The sequence below is a fragment of the Sapajus apella genome, unplaced genomic scaffold (genome assembly GCF_009761245.1).
Source record: "Sapajus apella isolate SASKATOON/1434 unplaced genomic scaffold, GSC_monkey_1.0 scaffold7, whole genome shotgun sequence".
Lineage (NCBI taxonomy): Eukaryota > Metazoa > Chordata > Mammalia > Primates > Cebidae > Sapajus > Sapajus apella.
The window spans coordinates 13,953,153-13,973,444 of NW_022436947.1; the positions used below are offsets into that span (position 1 = coordinate 13,953,153).

The window sequence follows — 20,292 nt, forward strand, 5'->3', positions numbered from 1 at the left end:
GGCCTCAAGAAATCTTGTAATTTCTAATCTGTACTGGCTTGGCATGCTGCCACCATATGAGGAAACCCAGGCCACTCTCCTTGAGGATGAAAGGCTACAAGAAGAGAGGACCAGCCAACAGCCAACACCAAATACCATGTGAGTACACCCAGTCAAGCTGCTAGGTGACTGTAGCATCTGTGTGAGTGACCATAGACAAGGCCAGCCCAAATTACTAATCTTCAGAATTGAGAGCACATAAAATGGCTTTAAGCCACCAATTCTGGGGTGGCGATGCAGCAATAATATACTGTATATGCATACGTGTGTATGAGAGATAGTGTTCTGTCACCTTGAGGATGAGAGAATTTTAAACTATAAAATGTATTTACATTAACCATTACAATGTACTGCTAGACTTTTAAGGATAAAAAAGTAATGTGTCACCTAGGTTGCTGCAGTGAACAATGAAAGGGAAGTGAGATCATTTTTTGGGATGGTTTGTGTGCATTGTTTTTACAGCTAGGGTGATAATTCTAGATGATGTCTAAGGTTCCTGTGAAATCTCAATTAAAATTTTCTAATTGAGGCCGGGCGTGGTGGCTCAAGCCTGTAATCCCAGCACTGTGGGAGGCCGAGGCGGGTGGATCATGAGGTTAAGAGATCGAGACCATCCTGGTCAACATGGTGAAACCCCGTCTCTACTAAAAATAAAAAAATTAGCTGGGCATGGTGGCACGTGCCTGTAATCCCAGCGACTCAGGAGGCTGGGGCAGGAGAATTGCCTGAACCCGAGAGGCGGAGGTTGTGGTGAGCCGAGATCGCGCCATTGCACTCCAGCCTGGGTAACAAGAGCGAAACTCCGTCTCAAAAAAAAAAAAAAAATTTTCTAATTGAGCAACTCCATTTCCACTTCATGAACTTGCACATAGCATTTTAATATGCAATACCTTGCACAACTGGCAGGATCTACTGGCTCATCTTTCACATATAATGTGAACCAAGATAGCTATGGCATAGTGAAGGCAGCATAGTATAGACAGTACGGCGTGATGGCTAAGTTCATGAGTTCCAGACCCAAACTGCTTGGGGTCAAACGGGGGCTCAGCTACCTATCTAGCTTGGTATATTAGTCCATTCTCACACTGCTATAAGGAAATACCTGAGGCTGGGTAGTTTATAAAGAAAAGAGGTTTAATTGATTCACTAGTTATGTGTGGCTAAGGAGGCCTCAGGAAACTTACTATCATAGCAGAAGGCACCTCTTCACAAGGCAACAGGAGAAAGAATGAGTGCTAGCTGGGGAAATGCCAGATGCTTATAAAAGCATCAGATCTCAGGAGAGCCCACTTACTATCAGGAGAACAGCATGGGGGGAATCACGCCCATGGTTCAATTACCTCCCACTGGGTCCCTCCCACAACACTTGGGGATTATAGGGGTTACAATTCAAGATGAGATTTGGGTGGAGACATAGCCAAACCATATCACTTGGTAAGTCATCTAACCTCTCTTTACCTCACTTTTCCCACCTGTAGAATGGAAGGATAGTGAAGCCTCATTAAATTGATAGGATTAAATGAGCTAATATTGAGCTTAAAACATATTAACTACTCAATATATGTCAATTAGTAGTACTGTTGTCATAGTAGGGAGTAATCTAGGTCCTGACCCCAAGTTCCTACTGACTGGCACATTACTTAATCTCTCTGGGTCTCAGTTTTCTCATCTATAAAACAAGGTTTACTAGATAACTTCCATGGTTTATTTTAATCTTTAAAATGTTATTCATTTTTATACAGATATGTTTAATATTTGTTTTACCCACATACACATTTCAATCTAGACTCTAATTCTAATTTTTCTGAGATTGTCTAAACTTATTCTGTTAGCAAGCAATTTTGAGGACCCTCTAGTACTGGCCACTTTGCATTAGAATATGAATACTACATTGGCTCACAAAACGTTTTTTTTTTTTACTCACACCTGGTCAGCAAACTGATATATCTGAAGCAAAGCTTTTTCAGGGTTAGGGAAATTTAGAATTGCATATTCATTTTAAGCTTATGATAAATATATTTATTACATAAAAGACCCTCTGAAAATGAAAATATTTTACCACAAATTTTACCACTCAAGGTATCTCCAATGTAGATATTTTTATGTTTCTTTCAGTCTTTTTTCACTGCGTTTTTTAGAGACATTCATAATGTATACTTAATTTTGTATCTTTTGTGCTTTATTAGTCTATACCATTTTCATATTATTACAGCCTTCCTACTGAGTTTCAAAGTTAATTTTTCTGTTTATTAAAGTTTTATATGCTTAATTTATAAATTTTGCAAAGTATACAAAAAAATAAAGAAAATAAAAATCATTCGTAATTGCACTTATGGCCCGCTGTTAAAGTATCACATTTCAAAATACTTTCTTTTTGTAGCTTTAGCATATTCCACACAACCAAATATTATACAAAATGTGGTTTTTATTGGCTGCATAACAAACACTATCACAGAAGTATTACAACTTATTTTACATTAATTTACAAACCGTGGCATTTCATATTTTAGTCTCACATTGGGTGATACTTCTCAACTAAGGGATAGATATATGATCATACATATCACTTATGTCACTGTTAAGTGTTAAGATCATTTTTCTATCCCTTTCTTGTCATCCCCCATAATCAAGCTGCTGCAATTCCCAGAGACCTATGCAAACGCTCCACCTTTTGGACCCAAGTGATCCTCCTGCCTCAGCCTCTCCTGTAGCTGGGACCATAGGCACGCGCCATCCTGACCGGCTTTTGCTGCCCAGGCTGCTGCTCTCTAACTCCTGGGCTTAAGCGATCCTCCCACTTTGACCTTCCAAAATGCTGGGATTACAAGCACCAGCCACCGTGCCTAGCCCAACATTTAAAAACTAACAAATGTATCAATTTACAAACTTTCCTTTGGATTTTTGAAAACTCAATTGAACTTTTTCTCTTCTAAAAGACAGTCTATTTACTAAACTTCAGTTTTTCAGGACCCCACACAATGGCAGCTTAATTTGGACCAACTGGAAAGGCTTTCTTTTTTTTTTTTTTTTTGAGACGGAATTTCACTCTTGTCACCCAGGCTGGAGTGCAATGGCGCGATCTCGGCTCACCGCAACCTCCGCCTCCTGGGTTCAGGCAATTCTTCTGCCTCAACCTCCTGAGTAGCTGGGATTACAGGCACGCGCCACCATGCCCAGCTAATGTTTTGTATTTTTAGTAGAGATGGGGTTTCACCATGTTGACCAGGATGGTCTCGATTTCTTGACCTCGTGATCCACCCGCCTCGGCCTCCCAAAGTGCTGGGATTACAGGATTGAGCCACTGCGCCCGGCCTGGAAAGGCTTTCAGTTGCTCTTGAGGAGGATCGGAGATAAGGCGAATGGGCTTTATTCTCTTAAAATTTCCTGACCGACAGTGGACACATGTTTGCTTCAAGTCACCAGGAGCAAGAGTTGCGTTCCAGGAGCTGGGAAGAAAACGACAGGGGCGGCTCCCTTTCCCCCAAGAAGCGGCCACGGGTCGGCAGAATTTGACAGACAACTGCGATCGGGGATTTTCGAAGCAGAATGCGGGAGCAGAAGAGGAGGGAAAGTGCGTGAGCCCACGTGACCCACCTTCACTTTCATGTTTGAGGAGCGGAGCTGCCGGGACAAATACCCATCTGCTACCGATACGTTCCCTTTCTTGGGTCTGATAAAAGACCCTCCAAGTTCCGGGAGGCGTGCTTCGAAAATTGTTGGCACGAAAAAAATAAGTTCAGCTGTTGCCATTTAGCAATGCACTGACAGCCTTTTGGGGATCATCAGTACTTATGGCTCCTACATCTGCCCTCCGCTTCTTAAGTCCTCTCCCAACCCTCCCCGAGTTTCAGTTCCACTAGACAGAGAACAGCCAGATCAACAGTTTGGTGGCCGACCAGCCAGTCTCCAGGGCGCGCTCGCCGCACCGCGGGTCTCACATCTCACCCCGGACTTCTGCTCTCTGTCCGCCCGAGACACCGGCTGCGCCGCTGGTGTCCCCTGCCCCGGTTCCCCGCTCTCGGACGCGGCCCTCGAGCCCCCGGCCCCTGTTCCTTCCCCACCGGTCGCGGCGGGCAAAGCGCGTCTCCTCTCCACAGGCTGGTGTGCTGGCCGGGCGCATGCGCGCGACGCTCCCGGGCGTGCCGGCCACACTCCCCCCACCCACTCGGTGAGCTTGTCACTTCCTGCCCTCGCCCCATCTCCGTCCGGGGTCAGTCAGTCGCTCCCTGTCGCTGCCGGAGAGTCTGTGCTTCTCCCTTCCTACGCGCTCCGCGGCGGTAGCTTGGACTCTCCGGGGGAGAGGGCGACAGAGAAAAAGAGAGGCTGACTTAATAAAGTTTCCTCAAACAACAACTTCCACCGAAAAGGCCCACGGTGGGGGGAGACCCCCATTCTTCCCCGCCCCTCTCCTAAGCCTGAGGGACCGTTGCAGGTGGAGCGGCGCTGGGGAGACCCCGGCTGCGGCAATAGCCGTTGCCCCTGCGAGGGGCGCCTCAGGTCCTGCCAGCTCCGGTTCCGGCTTCTTTGGTGGAGGCGGCGGCTGCTCCCGGGCGGTTCCTCCTGTCAACTGCCTGCACCCGCGCGCCGCCCGCCGAGCCACACAGCGCGGAGGACGCCGTGAGGCGCCGCCGCCGTCGCCTCGGCCAGCGGAGAGACGTGGTGAGCTGTGGCGCTTCCGCGTCAGCGCCGGCGGGGACTCTTTGGGAGCGCGTCCGGCCCGAGCCCCGGTTCCCTCGCGTGGTCAGCGGAGGCTGCGCCAGGTGGGGCCCGCAGCCGCCTTCCACGCCAGGCTGTCCCCGCAGCCGCCCGGCCTTCCTTCCTTCCGCCCGCCCGCCGGCCCGCCCTAGGAGTTGAGTAAGTTGGGCGCACTTGTTTGGGGGGACTGGGTCTCCTCCAGGGAGACCCCAACGCACGTGCGTGGCGGGAGGGCGCGGTGTGGGCCGGCAGCCGGCGGGAGCGGCACCTCAGTCGTACCGGAGCCCGGCGGTGGCCGCCGCGCACCGCGCTCCCTCTCCGCGCGCCCGGGACGGCGAGGCCGCAGCCGCCCGCGCAGCCGGCCAGGCCTTCGCCCTCGCTGCGCACCCGAGGCTGCGTTTCCGGGTAGGGCGATGAACCTATGTGGGGAGTTTGGGCTGCAGGAGGGTTTATGCGTCTTTCTGTTTTCTTCTTCTCGAGAGAGGTGCGGATCCTTGGAGGGAAAGTGGAGGGCTGGTGCTGGGAACGTATCTGGAAAATGCAGCCAGTGCCCCCCAGAAAGTTCAGGGCGAGTGACGGGTTTGTGCTTCTTTCAACAGCCGCGCCGCAATGAAGAGCTTCTTACAGTGAAAGGAAAGTAGGTCGAGTCCACTGAAAATGCCTTTAAGGGACAAATACTGTCAGACTGACCACCATCATCACGGATGTTGTGAACCAGGTATACCCCTCTTCGTCCCCAGTAGCTTTGCCCTCCATCAGAGCCCCTCTGCCTTCTCTTTCTTTCTAGTTTTTTTTCCCTCCTCCCCTAGTAGTCATTCTTAAGCGGGCTATAATTTTCCCCAGCATAAGCCAGTTATGAACCTAAAAGCTTGTACAAACAAGAGGTCTCCCCTGCTTGATCCCTTAAAAAAAGTACTGCAAATGTCACCTTAAATCATTTCCACAAGATCAGTCGCTCAGTTCGTTTTCCTTCTTTTTCAAGGCATCCTGCAGTTAGTATACTCTTATGGTCTGTAAATGTTTAGAACTGAAGAGAAAGGAAAAAATAGAATACTAGATTTGTTGTCATGACATTGTTTCATTGAAACTTTAAAAATTAAAAGTTTCTTTTGCATTTTTATCAGCAAATCGTTCTGAAAGCCTAAAAGTGAGTTTAGTTTGGGTTTTAAAAGTTTGTAAGTCATTGGGAGAATCAGGTTTTGCTAAGTGTAACCTTTAAAAAAAAATTCTTGGGCAGAACATATTATATTGCAAAATAAAAGAGAAATCTCTTTTCTTTTCATTTAGGTAGAATACATAATTATTTCCAGGGTATTTTATGGGGTGAAATTTGGTTTAGTTGAATTTATGAAATGAGAAAGTTGTTTGTCGGAGTCTCATGAGGAATACTAGCAAACTTTAATTTGATAAACTTGAGATATAAACTGTTGACAGTTTTTTCTTAGAACTTTGATATGCTTTATGATATGCATTTTATAAAAAGTATAACTTAAAAGGGAATCATTGAATGCATACCATCACTAAATCAAATGAAGGCTATGCTATTCTAGTTTAAAGGGAGATGTTTATCATTATTTTTGACCTAAAAGTTACTACATTTTTTCATACTTTTGCTTGCTTTTTGTTGGAGTATTTTAACTGCACTTATGTACTTGGATTTTAACAGTAGAGCTCATTTTAGGTAATTTTCTGATTAATGAGAAAAAATGTCATCAGTAATAGGGAAGAGCTTTCATTTTCAGAAAACTTTGCTACACGTAGGGATAAAATTTGTACTACAGCCCTATCTCTACTGTACTTTGCTGAGATCAATAATAACTTACCTGTACTAATAAAACAGGCAATCCCTGGATGATATCCAGTTTCTATTGAACTGCTCTTGTTTATCTTTCATGACCCTTTCACATTGCATATTTTGTGTATTTGAACTTAAGATATATCACTTATATTTTACCCATGTTGAATGGAATATGCTAGTTTGGAACTATACAGGTGTGAATGCCATTTAAACTCATGTTGCACTGACTTTTTAGTCTAGTTTTTTTTTTTTTTTTTTTTTTTTTTTTTCTGAGAACACTTCTAATCATTGAAATGGAATTAATGAAGCCATCTTATTTAAGAAGAAATTTATTTGCTCATTCATTTCTTTAACAAATTGTTATTCCACACCTATTGAGAGCCAGGTACTGTCGAAGGCAATGGGGATATAAGTGGGGAACAAGACAGATAAGGTCCTTTCTTCATAAAATATTTCAGTGGGAAGAGATAGACATAAAGACATAAACAGATAAGCTAATCTGTGATTATACCTTATTTAGTATGTTCTGATAATGAAAGTTTTCTGAAGACTTTAATGTCTTTTTAAAGATATTTTCTACAGTTGAACTTTTTAATGTGTATTTAAATGTTTTTGCTTGGTTTTTTTTCCTCCCCAGTTAGCAGGAACTCAGATAAAATTGCATTAGTTTAAAATTTTTATCATCTTTTACTAGAAACTTTTTTTATGCAGGTTAATTTTCAGATTTACCGGGTCAACAGTAATTATTGTTTCCTTGCCTTCTTAGCATGAATCAAACTTTCTGACAATTTTGTTGAATGGAAAGCTAGAAGTTTGTTAACTTATAGGGTAGTTCATTGTCATTATTTCAGGGGAAGGTATATGCTGAGTGGTAGGATATTTCCAAGACTGAAAGAAATATCTTGTAGTATGATAGCTTTTAAAAGAACTTGTCCACAGATGGAGGATGACATAATATTTGAGAAAAATCTGTCCTCATTTAAATTATGAACACTGGGTGAGTCTCCAGAGGAGAGCAGTATATTCCTGAGGAGGCCATTGTGCCTTGAAGAGATAGGTCAGTTTATAGTGAAGGGTGGCACTATAAACCTGACGGTGTATGTATTTTCTTAGTTATAAGATTTTATTAATAGAAATTTCCCAACTTTCAAAACTAGAATGATACAAGGAACTTGATGTAACTATCACACAACTCCATCAGTTGTTATTACATGGACAGTCTCTTTTCTCCTATGTTCTCTCTTCCACCCTCCCGCCCTAATTCCCTTCTCTACCTTCTACCTACTCTGTCTTCCCCCTAGTGTTTGTAAGCAGTCGCATACATCATAAGTAGAAGGATCTTTTAAGGGTTTTGTTTTAAGGGAGGAGAGACTTAGAAAAGTTGATGTTATATTCTGAGAAGTGTATTTTTGGAAGGATGGTAAGGAAAGATGTTCTGAGGATTTCGGTTTTTGGGTGGGAGAAAGATGCTTTTTTCTAAATGATCATGTAACCTGGGTGGGTCTGATCTTGGGAGGATGATAGAATATGTAAGAAGCAATTTTTATAAAGTATTAATATAATAAGGTTTTCTAGAGTTAAGAGTATGTTTTCAAGTGAAGAAATAATTGTTTCTTTAGAGTAGGAGCCACACAGATGTATATACCAAGTGGTTGTATCCAGGTACGGCTCAGCTAATCCTGGGCTTATTTTGAATGTTATCTCCAGATGTATGTGTGCTCTGGTGGAAGCAGTGTTCTGAGGGTGATGGGTAAGAACATTTGCTTTAGCTTTAAAATGAGGTGCTGTCATGTGGAAGTAGAAGTTGGTGTATTTTATATAAAAGGTTTTCTGGAACACATTCGTAGATGAAGGAGCTCTAAGGAGAAGAGTGTTTTCCCCAATCTCTTTCCCTTATTCATTTCTGTTTTTTCATCCTCCAATTCTAGAATTCTTGTAACTGATAGAGGCAAACTTTGAGGCATTTCGTTTTTTACACTTGTGTGGGTTTTCACCCTTTTTTTTGTAGTTAACTTTTTTTTTGGTAGTTACCTGTTGCTATAATGTATAGATAGAACAAATCCATCTATTCAAATAGATGATACTGGTCTGTTTACAAACTTCTGTTTTCCTAAGAGGTTGAATTCTCTTTCTGTTTGATATTGAAAAAAGATTTTTTAGCTTTGGATGTCAGGAAAGCAATTGATGGATACATGTTGATGATGGTGATGGTAGAATGTTTATTGAGCACTTACTATGTTCCAGGCTCTGTTTTAAGCGGCCGACCTGTATTAGCTTATTTAACCCCTGTGCAACCCTATGATTTAAGTACTTTGAAAATCTCCTTTTTGGAAATGAGAAAAGAGAAATCAGAGAGTTTAATTTGCCCTAATTGTGTCTAGTAAATGGCAGAAAAAGAATTTAAACACAGACAGTCCAGGTCTGGAGTCTTATGTTTTTAATCGCTGCAATTAGTGCCAATGTGAGATATTCTCAAAATGAGTGTATGTGTGCGTGTGCGCGCGTGTGCGTGTGTGTGTGTGTGTTCTTAATTCATCTATAATACACCTAAAGTGTTTTTTGTTTTTTTTTTTGAGACAGTTTTGCTGTGTCGCCCAGGCTGGATTGCAGTGGTGTGATCACAGCTCACTGCAACCTCTGCCTCCTGGGCTCAAGTGATCTTCTCAGCTCAGCCTCCCAAGTAGCTGGGACTACAGGCATGAGCCACCATGCCTGGCTAATTTTTGTATTTTTGTAGAGATGGGATCTTGCCATGTTGCCCAGCCTGGTCTTGAGCTGCTGGACTCAATTTATCCTCCTGTGTCAGCCTCCCAAAGTGCTGGAATTATAGGCCTGAGCCACTGCACCAGGCCAAGTGTCTCTTAAAATTGGGGAAATTTTGCTTGATGAAATAAGTTGGTCCTGAAACATCATTCCTCCTGTTTGTGTACACTGAGCACTAGTCTTGAAGCATAAAGGTGAATCTAAGCCTGTATCTATATACATAGTACAATAGGCTAGTTTTGCCCCCTTATCAGAAAGCTAAGTACTGGCTAAGCCTAAACCCTGAAGCAAGAGTAGTGTACATCATTGAAATCAGCCTTCATTTCTCCTCACACTAAGCAGGTGGTCCTGCATTACAACGGTCATAGTTGAGTAGAATATTATAGCATATTTAAAAAAGAGATAATTAAAATGGTGAGTTTTTCTCCATCACAGCCTTCTCTATTTGATAGCTGATGAAGAAGCTCGGTTTTCCTTTTCTGTTGCCTTTATTCATATTACTGTAATTTATTTTATAACTATACTGCTAATCTGAGAATCTTTGGCATTTGGGATAATATAAACCTCTCTATATAAAAATGAGTTAAACAGTTTTTTAATGGAAAGATTATTTTTACTTATTGTAAAAATGTGTTCTTTCTAAAATGCATAATTTTGAAAGCTAGGCTTTGAAGCAGCATTGGAGTGTGAGGCAGAAAGCAAACATCATTCCTAAAAGCCCACCCTAACAACATTTATACAAATATACAAATATGTATTAAATTTATGTATTTCTGTATCTACCTATGTATTAATGTAAATGAGATCATATTCTATAACCTGTGTTTGTTGCTTAACAATTATTGTCATCCTTTGTTGTAAATACAAGTAGAACTAACTCATGCTTTCTAACAGCCATGAGAAGGTCTGTCATATGGACATTTCATAGTTTATTTGATCTGGTCACTGCTAAGAGACTTTTAAAGTGTTTGAAATTTCTCTCAATTCTATTCAGTGCTTCAGAGCATTACAGTGAACATTCTTCTGCATCCATCTTTGTGCACTTGTTCAGTTATTTCCATAGGCAGTGGGTTTTGACTTTTTGCTCATAAATGTCCAGAGTTTTACCAGATTATCCGGAGGATTTTGGAATGATTTATGAAGTGTGGCTAGGCCTTAGAATTTTTATTAAATATAGTGGTTCCTCTTCAAGGGGAATAAGAAGGCAAACATGAAGAATGTGTACTAAATAATACCAAAATAGTAAGGTATTTGTACTTAAACCTAATATGTAGCCTTAAGTAGCTTTAATTTAGCCTTTACTTGAGAATAGTTTTAGCATTTTTCTCCATGTTTCATTTTGCCTTATAAAGATGGTTAAAATTATATGTATCTGCATATTATATATATGTCTGTGTGCGCATGTGTGGGCACAAGTGTGATTATCCTTAATGTAATTGTAGCAAGCCATTGTTTTACTTTAATAGTAAATTGATTTAAATAACCCTTTTTCTGTGGGGATTGGGATGGGTGTTTGTCTTCCATGTAGTTTATATCCTGGAACCTGGAGATCCTCCTTTGTTACAGCAACCACTACAGACATCCAAATCTGGTATTCAACAAATAATTGAGTGCTTTCGATCAGGTATGAATGTTTTAGGATATATTTTTCAATCATCACATAATAGTTAAAAACTACGTAGAAGTCTTTAGAAATAATTTTTAAAAAACATTAAAATGTATATGTTGGTTTTCTTTATAGAATACTTAAATTTTTCATATTTAAAATTGGATATATAAATATTAACATGGTTTAGAGATTATTCTTCAGTACTATATGTGGTATATTCTTTTTAAAATAAATTTGTTTAGTATGATTTAAAGAAATACATTATGTGGTGTATTTTCTGTTAAAGCACTTCTTAAAGGATCCCTTGATATCTTTTGGCATGTTTTGTGTAAACTCTCAAAAGACAGTAAATTATTCTGGGTTTTCATGAGCTTTGGTATAGTAGATTACTCAGAATGTCTGAGAAGTCATTTGTTCTAGGTTAATTACCTTATCTCTGTTTATGTGATTCATTTTCTTCTCCCTAACCCCTGAGTTTGTGGAGTTTTGGCATCTTTAATAGAGCACAAGATAGAAGAAAGACAATATTCCAGCCCTGATATCTTCAGATACATTTGCTTAGATTTTATTTTTATTAGCTGATAATAAGAATTAGCTTTATAATAAATATAATTGTGTAGTTGCAATCTAGTGTTTAAAAACAGGTGTTACTTACAACATGTAAAATGATTGGGAACTGTTAGCACTCCTATGTTGTCAGTAAAATGTTAGGTTGCTGTATTTCTATGATCCACTTATCCACCTCTTGTAGATTTGACTTCTCTGATACTACAGACTATTCACTCAAATGTGGACAAGCCAATAAATATAACTGCTGGATATCTAACTGATGGACACTTAGAGGATTAGAATATCTTGTCATTTTATTTTAAATCTTACTATCTTAATGAAAAATTTCTGAGGTTCAAAGGAAAAAATAATTCATATGTAACTACTTGTGTATTCATGAGAAATTTTTTGAGATGCTTGTTTTTAAATTGTTATACAAGGGGAAAGCATATGTTTGCTTTACTTCAGGATTGTAAGAAATAGGTTATCCCTTAATCTAAATTAAAACATTTATTTTTTCTCTGACTCTCCAAAAGATCCATTTCTTAGACTTTTCATCTGTAGTACTCATGGTATTGCTTTTACCTATATTTAATTCAGTAAGTATTGAGTGTAAACCAACTGTCTATCCTTATATTGGATGGTGGTATAAACTATTTTAGGGATTTTTTATTGTTTTTTACTTTTGATAATTGCCCTCAACTGACAATTTATGGGTCAGATTTTCCTGTGATAAATTCAATTAAAATAGAATTTTACTCATTAGGGACAGTATATTTCTGGCATAACAGAAAAAATAGTTTCTGTTTGTTTTAGCTACTTTTCAAATAGAGATTAAAAGTTTTTTTTTGTTGTTATACCATGGAAATGAGAGCAATAGCGTTTCATATTTAGTAATATTACTTCTTATAGGTTTCTTTTTTAAAATTTATAATTCAGAATTAATTAAGCTATACTGTGTCAGTGTTTTTTGACTAAGAAACTTAGAATTCATTAAGTCATAAGTGCTATGACTTGTTAAAAAAAAATGCCTTTTCAACAAGAATCTGTATCCAAAATCTCTATAGGTACAAAATTTAAAAAGATTCCAAAAACCTTTTTTAATTTTAGAAAGCAAATATTTAAAGATGAAATTAATCATTTTCTTCTTGTGTTGTGATCATATCTGTTCTCTGTGTTTGTCATATTTTTACTCTCTAAGCTAAAGAAGTGAGGCAGTGAAATGGGCAATCTGAAATGGTATATAATTCCAAAGCCATTTTATGTTGACCTTTTGAATTGTGATCTTTTTAAAATGATATCAGCAAATTTGCCTTTCAAGTTATTTTTTATTTAGTCAAATTCTGAAAATACTATTATTTTAACTTTCTAAGTACCCAACAGTTCTAATTAGAGGTAATTTAGAAATACGCTGAGTGGTACACAGAATCTAATTTTGGATTAAAAAAAGAATTATTTTACTTCATTACTATATCCTGTAACGAAGAAATTTTAATTTCTTCAAGATAGTGATCTGTTGCATTTCTGATTAATCTAAAGTCTCCTATGGTAGCTCTTCTTTATCACTAAGGTGTTTAAGCTGAGACTGACTAAAACCTTGGGAGAATGCTACAGAAGCTTGGACTGCATAACTTGGGAAGTAAGGTCCCTTCTAGCTGTGAGGCTCTGTCAGTTCTTCCCTGTTCCACTCTACTCCCAAGCACACCCTCAATGACTCATCTATTTCTAGGTTCTTTCCACTACAACTAGGTCACACACATTGCATTTAAAGAACTATCCTGGTGGTGCTATATATCTTTGACAGATATTTGAAGATGGAATCCTGATGGAGTCCATGCTTTTGCATCTGTTAACCTACAGGGTATAAATCAGGTTGAGCAGTAGTAATATGTTAGGTTAGCTACCTTTATCTTCAAGCTCAGTTAGTTATCTTCAGCTGCTGTATCATCTCCTTTGTGTCTCACCTTCCTCTGCCTACACGGGGCTGTCTATGACCAGGTATTAATTCCTGTGCAAGCTGGAAGTTCATAAAAGGTTCTGTCTTAGGAAAGAGCTGACCCATTTTTAATGTCCAGCACTCCATGTATGCTATACTGACTGCTTGACCAGTTTTAACCCATTCTGTTTGCCTGACGCTTCAGCTTTTGCTTTGAAATGTTTTCTTGGATTTAAATTACAAATTTTTATTGACTTCTGGTATCTCTTTATTTGTCTGCTTAACTTGCAAGTTAAGCTAAATGGGTTTTCTTTTTATAATAAGTAATATATGTTTGGGGTTTTAAATAGTAAAGTACAAAAGGTTATAGAGGAAAAAGTAAGTTTCTATGCTATTCTGTCCTCTAGCTCCGCTTTGCTCAGGCAACACTGCTACATGGTTTATGTGCCTTCTTCCAGAGACCTTTTTATACATATACAAACATATATCTCTCATTTTCTTCTTAATACAAATGGTAGCTCACTCTGCGTACTCTTCTGTACCTTTGCTTTATTGACTGTAGAGTCAACTATTTTTGACATCAGTCTCTAGATAAAGCCTGCCTGTTTTGCAGCTGCAGTTTTCTACTCAGAAATTCCTGACGATTGGCTGACTTGAGACCTGCTATTTGCTCTGAAGCCCTGGCTTCTGGTACTACCTTGACTGTGCTTTGCCCTTTGTGTAGTCTTGCTTTGGCTGTGTCATCCTGCTAGGATCATGTTTGTAATTTGGTGTCTTCAAATTCCCCTCCTTTCTGTAACACTTTATCTTCCTTCCTGTTTGACCTCTCTCCCCAAACTAAACAAAATTTTAAATAGGAGATTAAAAAGTACACTACCTTTACATATTTATTAAATATCTTTTATGTATTTATTAAATTGGTTTAGTTGAGTTTAGTATTCTTTCAGAATCTCTTAGTTGTCTGGTAGAAGCAAAGGAACTTTGGAATGCCCTTGTGGTTAGAAAGATAAAAAATGATTTTGTCCAGTATTCAAGACTGGTCTTTAATATGAAGCTAACATCTTCTTTTGAAATTCATGTAATATATAATATTGTAAGAAGAGAAATGTATAATTTGTAGAAAAGATTCTATAAACCTTTTGTACTTTACTATTTAAAACCACAAACATATATTACTTATTATAAAAAGAAAACCCATTTAGCTTAACTTGCAAGTTAAGCAGACAAAGAGATACCAGGCCTAGAATATGCTAGAGTAGTACGTGCAGGGAGCTCTATCTTTTTTTCACTCTATGGAGGAATAAGTTGTAACTTAGATAGTATGGTAATGAAAAATGAGAATTAGCTTCGTGTGGTGTTTACTATCATTATCTTTCTTTTTTTTGTTGCTTTTTTTTTGTTTTTTTTTTGTTGTTGTTTTTGAGACGGAGTTTCGCTCTTGTTACCTAGGCTGGAGTGCAATGGCGCGATCTCGGCTCACCGCAACCTCCGCCTCCTGGGTTCAGGCAATTCTCCTGCCTCAGCCTCCTGAGTAGCTGGGATTACAGGCATGCACCACCATGCCCAGCTGATTTTTTGTATTTTTAGTAGAGACGGGGTTTCACCGTGTTGACCAGGATGGTCTCGATCTCTTGACCTCGTGATCCACCCACCTCGGCCTCCCAAAGTGCTGGGATTACAGGCGTGAGCCACTGCGCCCAGCCACTGTCATTATCTTTCTAAATTTAGGTTTGATCATTTAACTCTTAGGCTTTTCTTTTAATTGCTTAAAACAGCTTTAACTGCAGTTAGTTTAAGCTGTGACTGAGTGGTGACGCTTCAGTCCTGATTCTGAAGGCAAAGCATAAGGTGGATGTGATTTTTCTGAGGTACATAGGACAGTGCCATACCTATGATGAATTTTTCCTTTTTTGTTCTTGTGTAGCAGTTACAGGAAATTTAAAATGGGACTAGTTGTTTTTTGTATAAGAAAAAAGTAGATTTGTTTGATTTGTTGTTCTTACATTCAGATTCAAAGCATGTCGTCTGGTGTTACGTTCCCAAGACCACAGCCATTTATATTAGTCTGTGAGTTTCTCAGGAGGGCACAGAACGTATCTTTCTTATTTCCGATGAGTAACATTGTACCTGGTATTTGATGTGTGCTCAATAAGCGTTTGTTAGGTTAAACCAAAAGATTCCCCAACTGGGCACTGTCCTAAGATAATTTTATTCTACTTATAAGTTGATTGTGGTATGTGGCAGTGCTCTATAATTAACATATTTTTTTAACCAACCCTTATAGGTGATAGTTTTAGGATAAAACTTTCAATTTCTTAAGTTTTCTTTGCATATTCAAATCCTTATGTTAAGGGATAATCAGTAAGAAATTTCCTTCAGGAGTTGTGATAAGGAACACACATTTACTTGCTTGCAATGTTTGGATGATATTGTAGTTAAGTGGTCATCTTAAATAAGATTGAGTTTATGTTTGAGCCAGTAGTAGGCAAGCAGTATACCATTTAAGAAGTATTCCTGTCATCAGTTAAAATGGGTGTTGACCAAAATATCAGTGCATTAAGGAAGAAAATGAAACCTTGTCTTTTTCTAGGATAGAAGAGTTAGAATTAATATTGTCATATTGTAATGTGACTGCCATCCAACGTAATGTAAAACTGTGTACTGATTCCTTTTGAAAATATATTTTAAACATTTTCATCAGTACATGCAATGCACTTGCCATTAAAGAATAACACAAGGTAAACACTTGATGAAATTTAACTAATTTTTATTGAACACCTATTATGTGTGAAAATCTGGAATATACAGTCATTAATCTTTAGCTATCACAAGCCTTTCCCTTGGAGGGCTGGATGTTTGAAAGGTACTGATCTATGTAAGCAGTAAGTGGTGATTTCTAAGATAATTTAAAAACCTAAGGCAAGAAAGAGAGCAGTATAAGAAAAGAAGAAGGAAGGCAGCATTGCTGTCTGTTTCTCAGCATCAAGAGCAGTGGAAGAACTTTATGTTGCTGTCTAGATGACCACGTCTGTTGTCTCAAGTGACAGGAAGTTTTAGCTAGCTATTGACAGAGGCACTTAGAACTGGCTGTGTCCAATTGTAAGTGAGCAGAGCAATCAGAATATGATAGCCAACTTTGAATAAAGCTGTTCCATCCCCATGGGAAAAACATAACAAAATCTCAAATGGTGACTGAAACTAAGGGAAAAACTTTTAATATCTGTTTGTGGACTGGGACACATCTTATTTTTCTCATTTGTTAAATATGTAAGTAGAATTAGAAGAGTTTTAATATCTCATTTTTGACTTCTCCGTTAACTTCATGTAGATTTAAAAAATCTTATTTTTAGAGAAGTTTTTTTTTTTTAAAACATAGAGCTCTCTAATATGCCATTTAGCAAATGTTAATCACACATTATCCTGAGGGCTGGGGTAATGTTGAGCATCAGAGATATCTTCTCTGTTCTAATCTTCCAGTTTAATGGGGTTATGGAAAAGTAATTACAAAATAGTAGGATAAGCTAGTGTAGATTTCTAGGATGCTATAAGAATATAGATGAAGGATTTTTAATAACAACAACAAAGCAGATAAGATGTCATTGACGGCTTCCTGGAGGAAGTGACATCTAACCTGGGATCTTAAGGATTATTAGAAATGAGTCAGATCAGGAAAGTGGGAGAACATTGTAGTCAGGGAGGAAAAAACGTAGGTGAAGGCCTGAAAAGGGAGGGAAAGAGAACATTTTGTGGACCTGAAAGAAATTTGGAATGCTTGGATCGACAATCACACACACACACACACAGAGAGAGAGAGAGAGAGAGAGAGAGAGGGAGAAAGAGAGAAAGTGTGTGTGTGTGTGTGTGTGTGTGTGTGTGTGTGTGTGTGTGTGTGTGTGTATGTGTGTTGGGGGAAGCGTTTGTGATTGATAATTAAGACTAATTAGTTAAGGTTAGAGGAAAATACCATTTTTGGATGTTTATTGAGAATAAATATACAGTCCCTACTGAATATAATTTACTGTATAATTAAGACTAATTAAGAAATTGATAGTGTCTTTATTTTTCTGTGATCGAGAACCTGGTAGACAAAATGATATGTCTGATTTAGGGATACAGTTTTATATTTTTCACTTGACTATTTTTTATGTATAATCTCATGTTGTTTACAGACTGATTATTTTATGCTTTAAATCTGCCGCCACGTACAGCATCTTATTTAAATCTTAAGTTTAATTCTTAAATTAAACCTAGTTCAGATTATCTCTGTTTCCTCTTCAATCTTTTTTGACTATCCTAAAGACAGAATTGAATCTGTCTGGCAGGTTTTATAGTTTAGAATCCGTGTGCAAAAGTTTCCTGTTTTCTTCCCACTGCTATTATACTCACCTACACTTCCTGAGAGCTATGTATAGGTCAATTAGAAAGCCTTAACCAAAGCATTTTTAAATCATTCTACCTCTCATCGTTTGTCATTCACTTACGAAGTTAACTATGAACTAACCATATTAGCAGTCCTTGCCAAGGTATTTTGTAATATGAAATGGACTTCAGAAATATATATATGAGAATTTACTTTCATATAAACAATAACACTCAGGCTATTCTCTGAATCTTTTTAAATTTATGTTTTCTGATTTTGTAGTAAGGACTAGTGGAGTAAACATAGATTTGGATTTGGGAAATGAAAGAAATTATTTCATTCTATACATTTTTTTTTTCCAGTAGAAACTCAAGTATATAATTTCTCTGGGATTTAGGTTCATATTTTCTTTAATAATTCTTCAATATAGGTTTGGTTAGGTTTGTTCTATTTTATAACGTGAGTAAACCAAAGTGTAAAGATTATAAAGCTCTTTAAGGTCACACAAGTAGATAATATCAGGTTTGGAATCTCTAAAGACGTAGTAAAGTTGTGATAACCTAGTAACTTTTTCGCAGTAGGATATTGAATGCTTGGATCAACAATAATTCTCTCTCTCTCTCTCTCTCTGTGCGTGTGCGTGTGTGTGTGTGTGTGTGTGTGTGTTTTAGGGGATGGGGAAAATGATTTTATTATTGTCTTCAAAATGATAAAATACACTTCAAAGATTAAATGTAAACAGATTGCAAAAGATTGAATCTGAACTATTTTATTTAACTCTTACAGACCCTACAATATTAATTATACTACTAAGATACCTTATACTCTTTAGCAATGCCCCAGAGCTTAATAGACAGGTAAATGCGTCTTAAATGAAACAACACTTTGCACCTACACAACCTTAAGGATATTTTTCTGGGTACTTGGGCTTTTCCTGTTCAAGTCAATATAATGTCATTAAAATTTTTTTTTTAATTTGAGGAAAGTAAAGGCACATTAATTAGTAAAGTACTGCAGATCAGTTTTGCCAACTTACCTGCGGCAAAGAGCTATAGGAAAATAGTGACTGAAGACCTTCCGTTTGTATTTTATTTCTGGTAGATGTTTTTATTTTAAAGATTGGGTACTTTTTGCCATTTATTTTTTCTCTGCCTAAAGATATTCTGTCATAGTACTTAGATTCCCTAGATAGTAGCGTTTCTTCAACAAATAGATTTTGAGCATTACAGGAGCTGAACACGTTGCACTTGTAAGTAAGATAGGCTTATTCTTGGCTGCTTTGGAATGTATAATTTAGTAGAGAAGGTAAGCATTAAACTAGTAGTTATATCAATACTTAATTGTAATTGGGATATTTTAAGGGAGAAAGGCTTTTAATAAATTTATAGTGCTGTCAAGAGGCCTAAGCAAAGTTCAAAATTATTTCTTAGTATGGACAAAGATTCTCTATTTTGTGGAGCATCACACGAAATAGGCATAATCCCATTGTTGGCTCAGAACTTGAAGTAATTTGAGCTGAATTTAAAAAGAAAAGTCACAGGCAATCCTGTAATACAGTTTTGACATTCTTTAAGGAATCAGGGGAAAATTTATTAAAAAACTTGCTTACTTCCTAATACAGAAAAGAGCTTGAAAGCACAATCCAAAAGTTTGGCAGGGAGTAATGGGGGAACATTTAATTTTTCTGCCCTACTCCAGATCTATTAAATCAGAACCTCTAGGGCAGGGCTACACATATCTTTATTCCCAGCTCATTGTAATGATCAACCTCATGTCGGAACCACTGCCTTGGGATATATCAACAATTGATTGGCTGCTGAAGTGGAAAAGAGGCATCAATTTTAGTTGTCCTAATTTCCAAATGATAGTAGGATTTTGCTTAGAATTTAGTCTGTAACTTGGTTCTAAATATACTGTGGTAGAAATTGGCAATGCCTATAATTTGTTGTCAAATAGTAACTGCACTTTTGGATTGTCAGCAGTGGTTGTCCAGTTTAAAAGTGCATGTTAAAGTTACATTTTGTGTTAAGTTTTTCTTTTTTTCTCTGTCTCAGGAACTAAACAACTTAAGCATATTTTATTAAAAGATGTGGACACTATTTTTGAATGTAAGTTGTGCCGCAGTCTCTTCCGAGGATTACCAAATTTAATTACCCATAAAAAATTCTACTGCCCACCAAGTCTCCAGATGGATGACAGTAAGTTTTATTCATATATTCAGTTAGGCATTTTACAGCTAAGTATTCTTACAGTGCAACTATAAATTTGCATTGAAATGGTATCTTGTTACTGATAATTTGATAATGTCTAGTTACAGATAATTTTTAGATGGAAATGGAGAATAAAATTAAATACTTGACTCAATGTTATATTCAGTTTTTAGATACTTTCATATCAATGCCTTCCACTTGAAATTTCCTAAAGATGACCTATAAGTGGTTAGATTTGAGGATATTTATTTGTATTAAAATATTAGATATTGTTTTAGAATGTTTATATGGGCCATAAGTGGATTTTCTAGTTTATATTACTTTTTATGTCTT

General features: G+C 37.9%; 1 protein-coding gene and 1 long non-coding RNA gene across 6 annotated transcripts in view; both read left to right on the top strand.

Annotated features, from left to right (window-relative positions):
• Positions 1–4,215: 4,215 nt before the first annotated feature.
• ZNF800 (zinc finger protein 800) overlaps positions 4,216–20,292 on the top strand; it is a 51,566-nt gene continuing 35,489 nt past the window's right edge. Inside the window, exons 1-4 of one of the 5 annotated variants that reach the window (XM_032276083.1) lie at positions 4,216–4,698; positions 5,334–5,452; positions 10,824–10,919; positions 19,804–19,947. In XM_032276083.1, coding sequence (XP_032131974.1) covers positions 5,392–5,452; positions 10,824–10,919; positions 19,804–19,947 — 301 coding nt within the window. In that variant the 5' untranslated portion in view covers positions 4,216–4,698; positions 5,334–5,391. Of the gene's footprint in view, positions 4,894–5,242; positions 5,453–10,823; positions 10,920–19,803; positions 19,948–20,292 lie in introns of those variants that run through there. The other 4 variants (XM_032276085.1, XM_032276081.1, XM_032276084.1 and 1 more) reach the window with 4 other exon arrangements.
• Positions 14,989–17,926, top strand: LOC116550226. The gene is made up of 2 exons (XR_004268282.1): positions 14,989–15,708; positions 15,742–17,926. It is a non-coding gene; the product is annotated as an uncharacterized LOC116550226 (long non-coding RNA).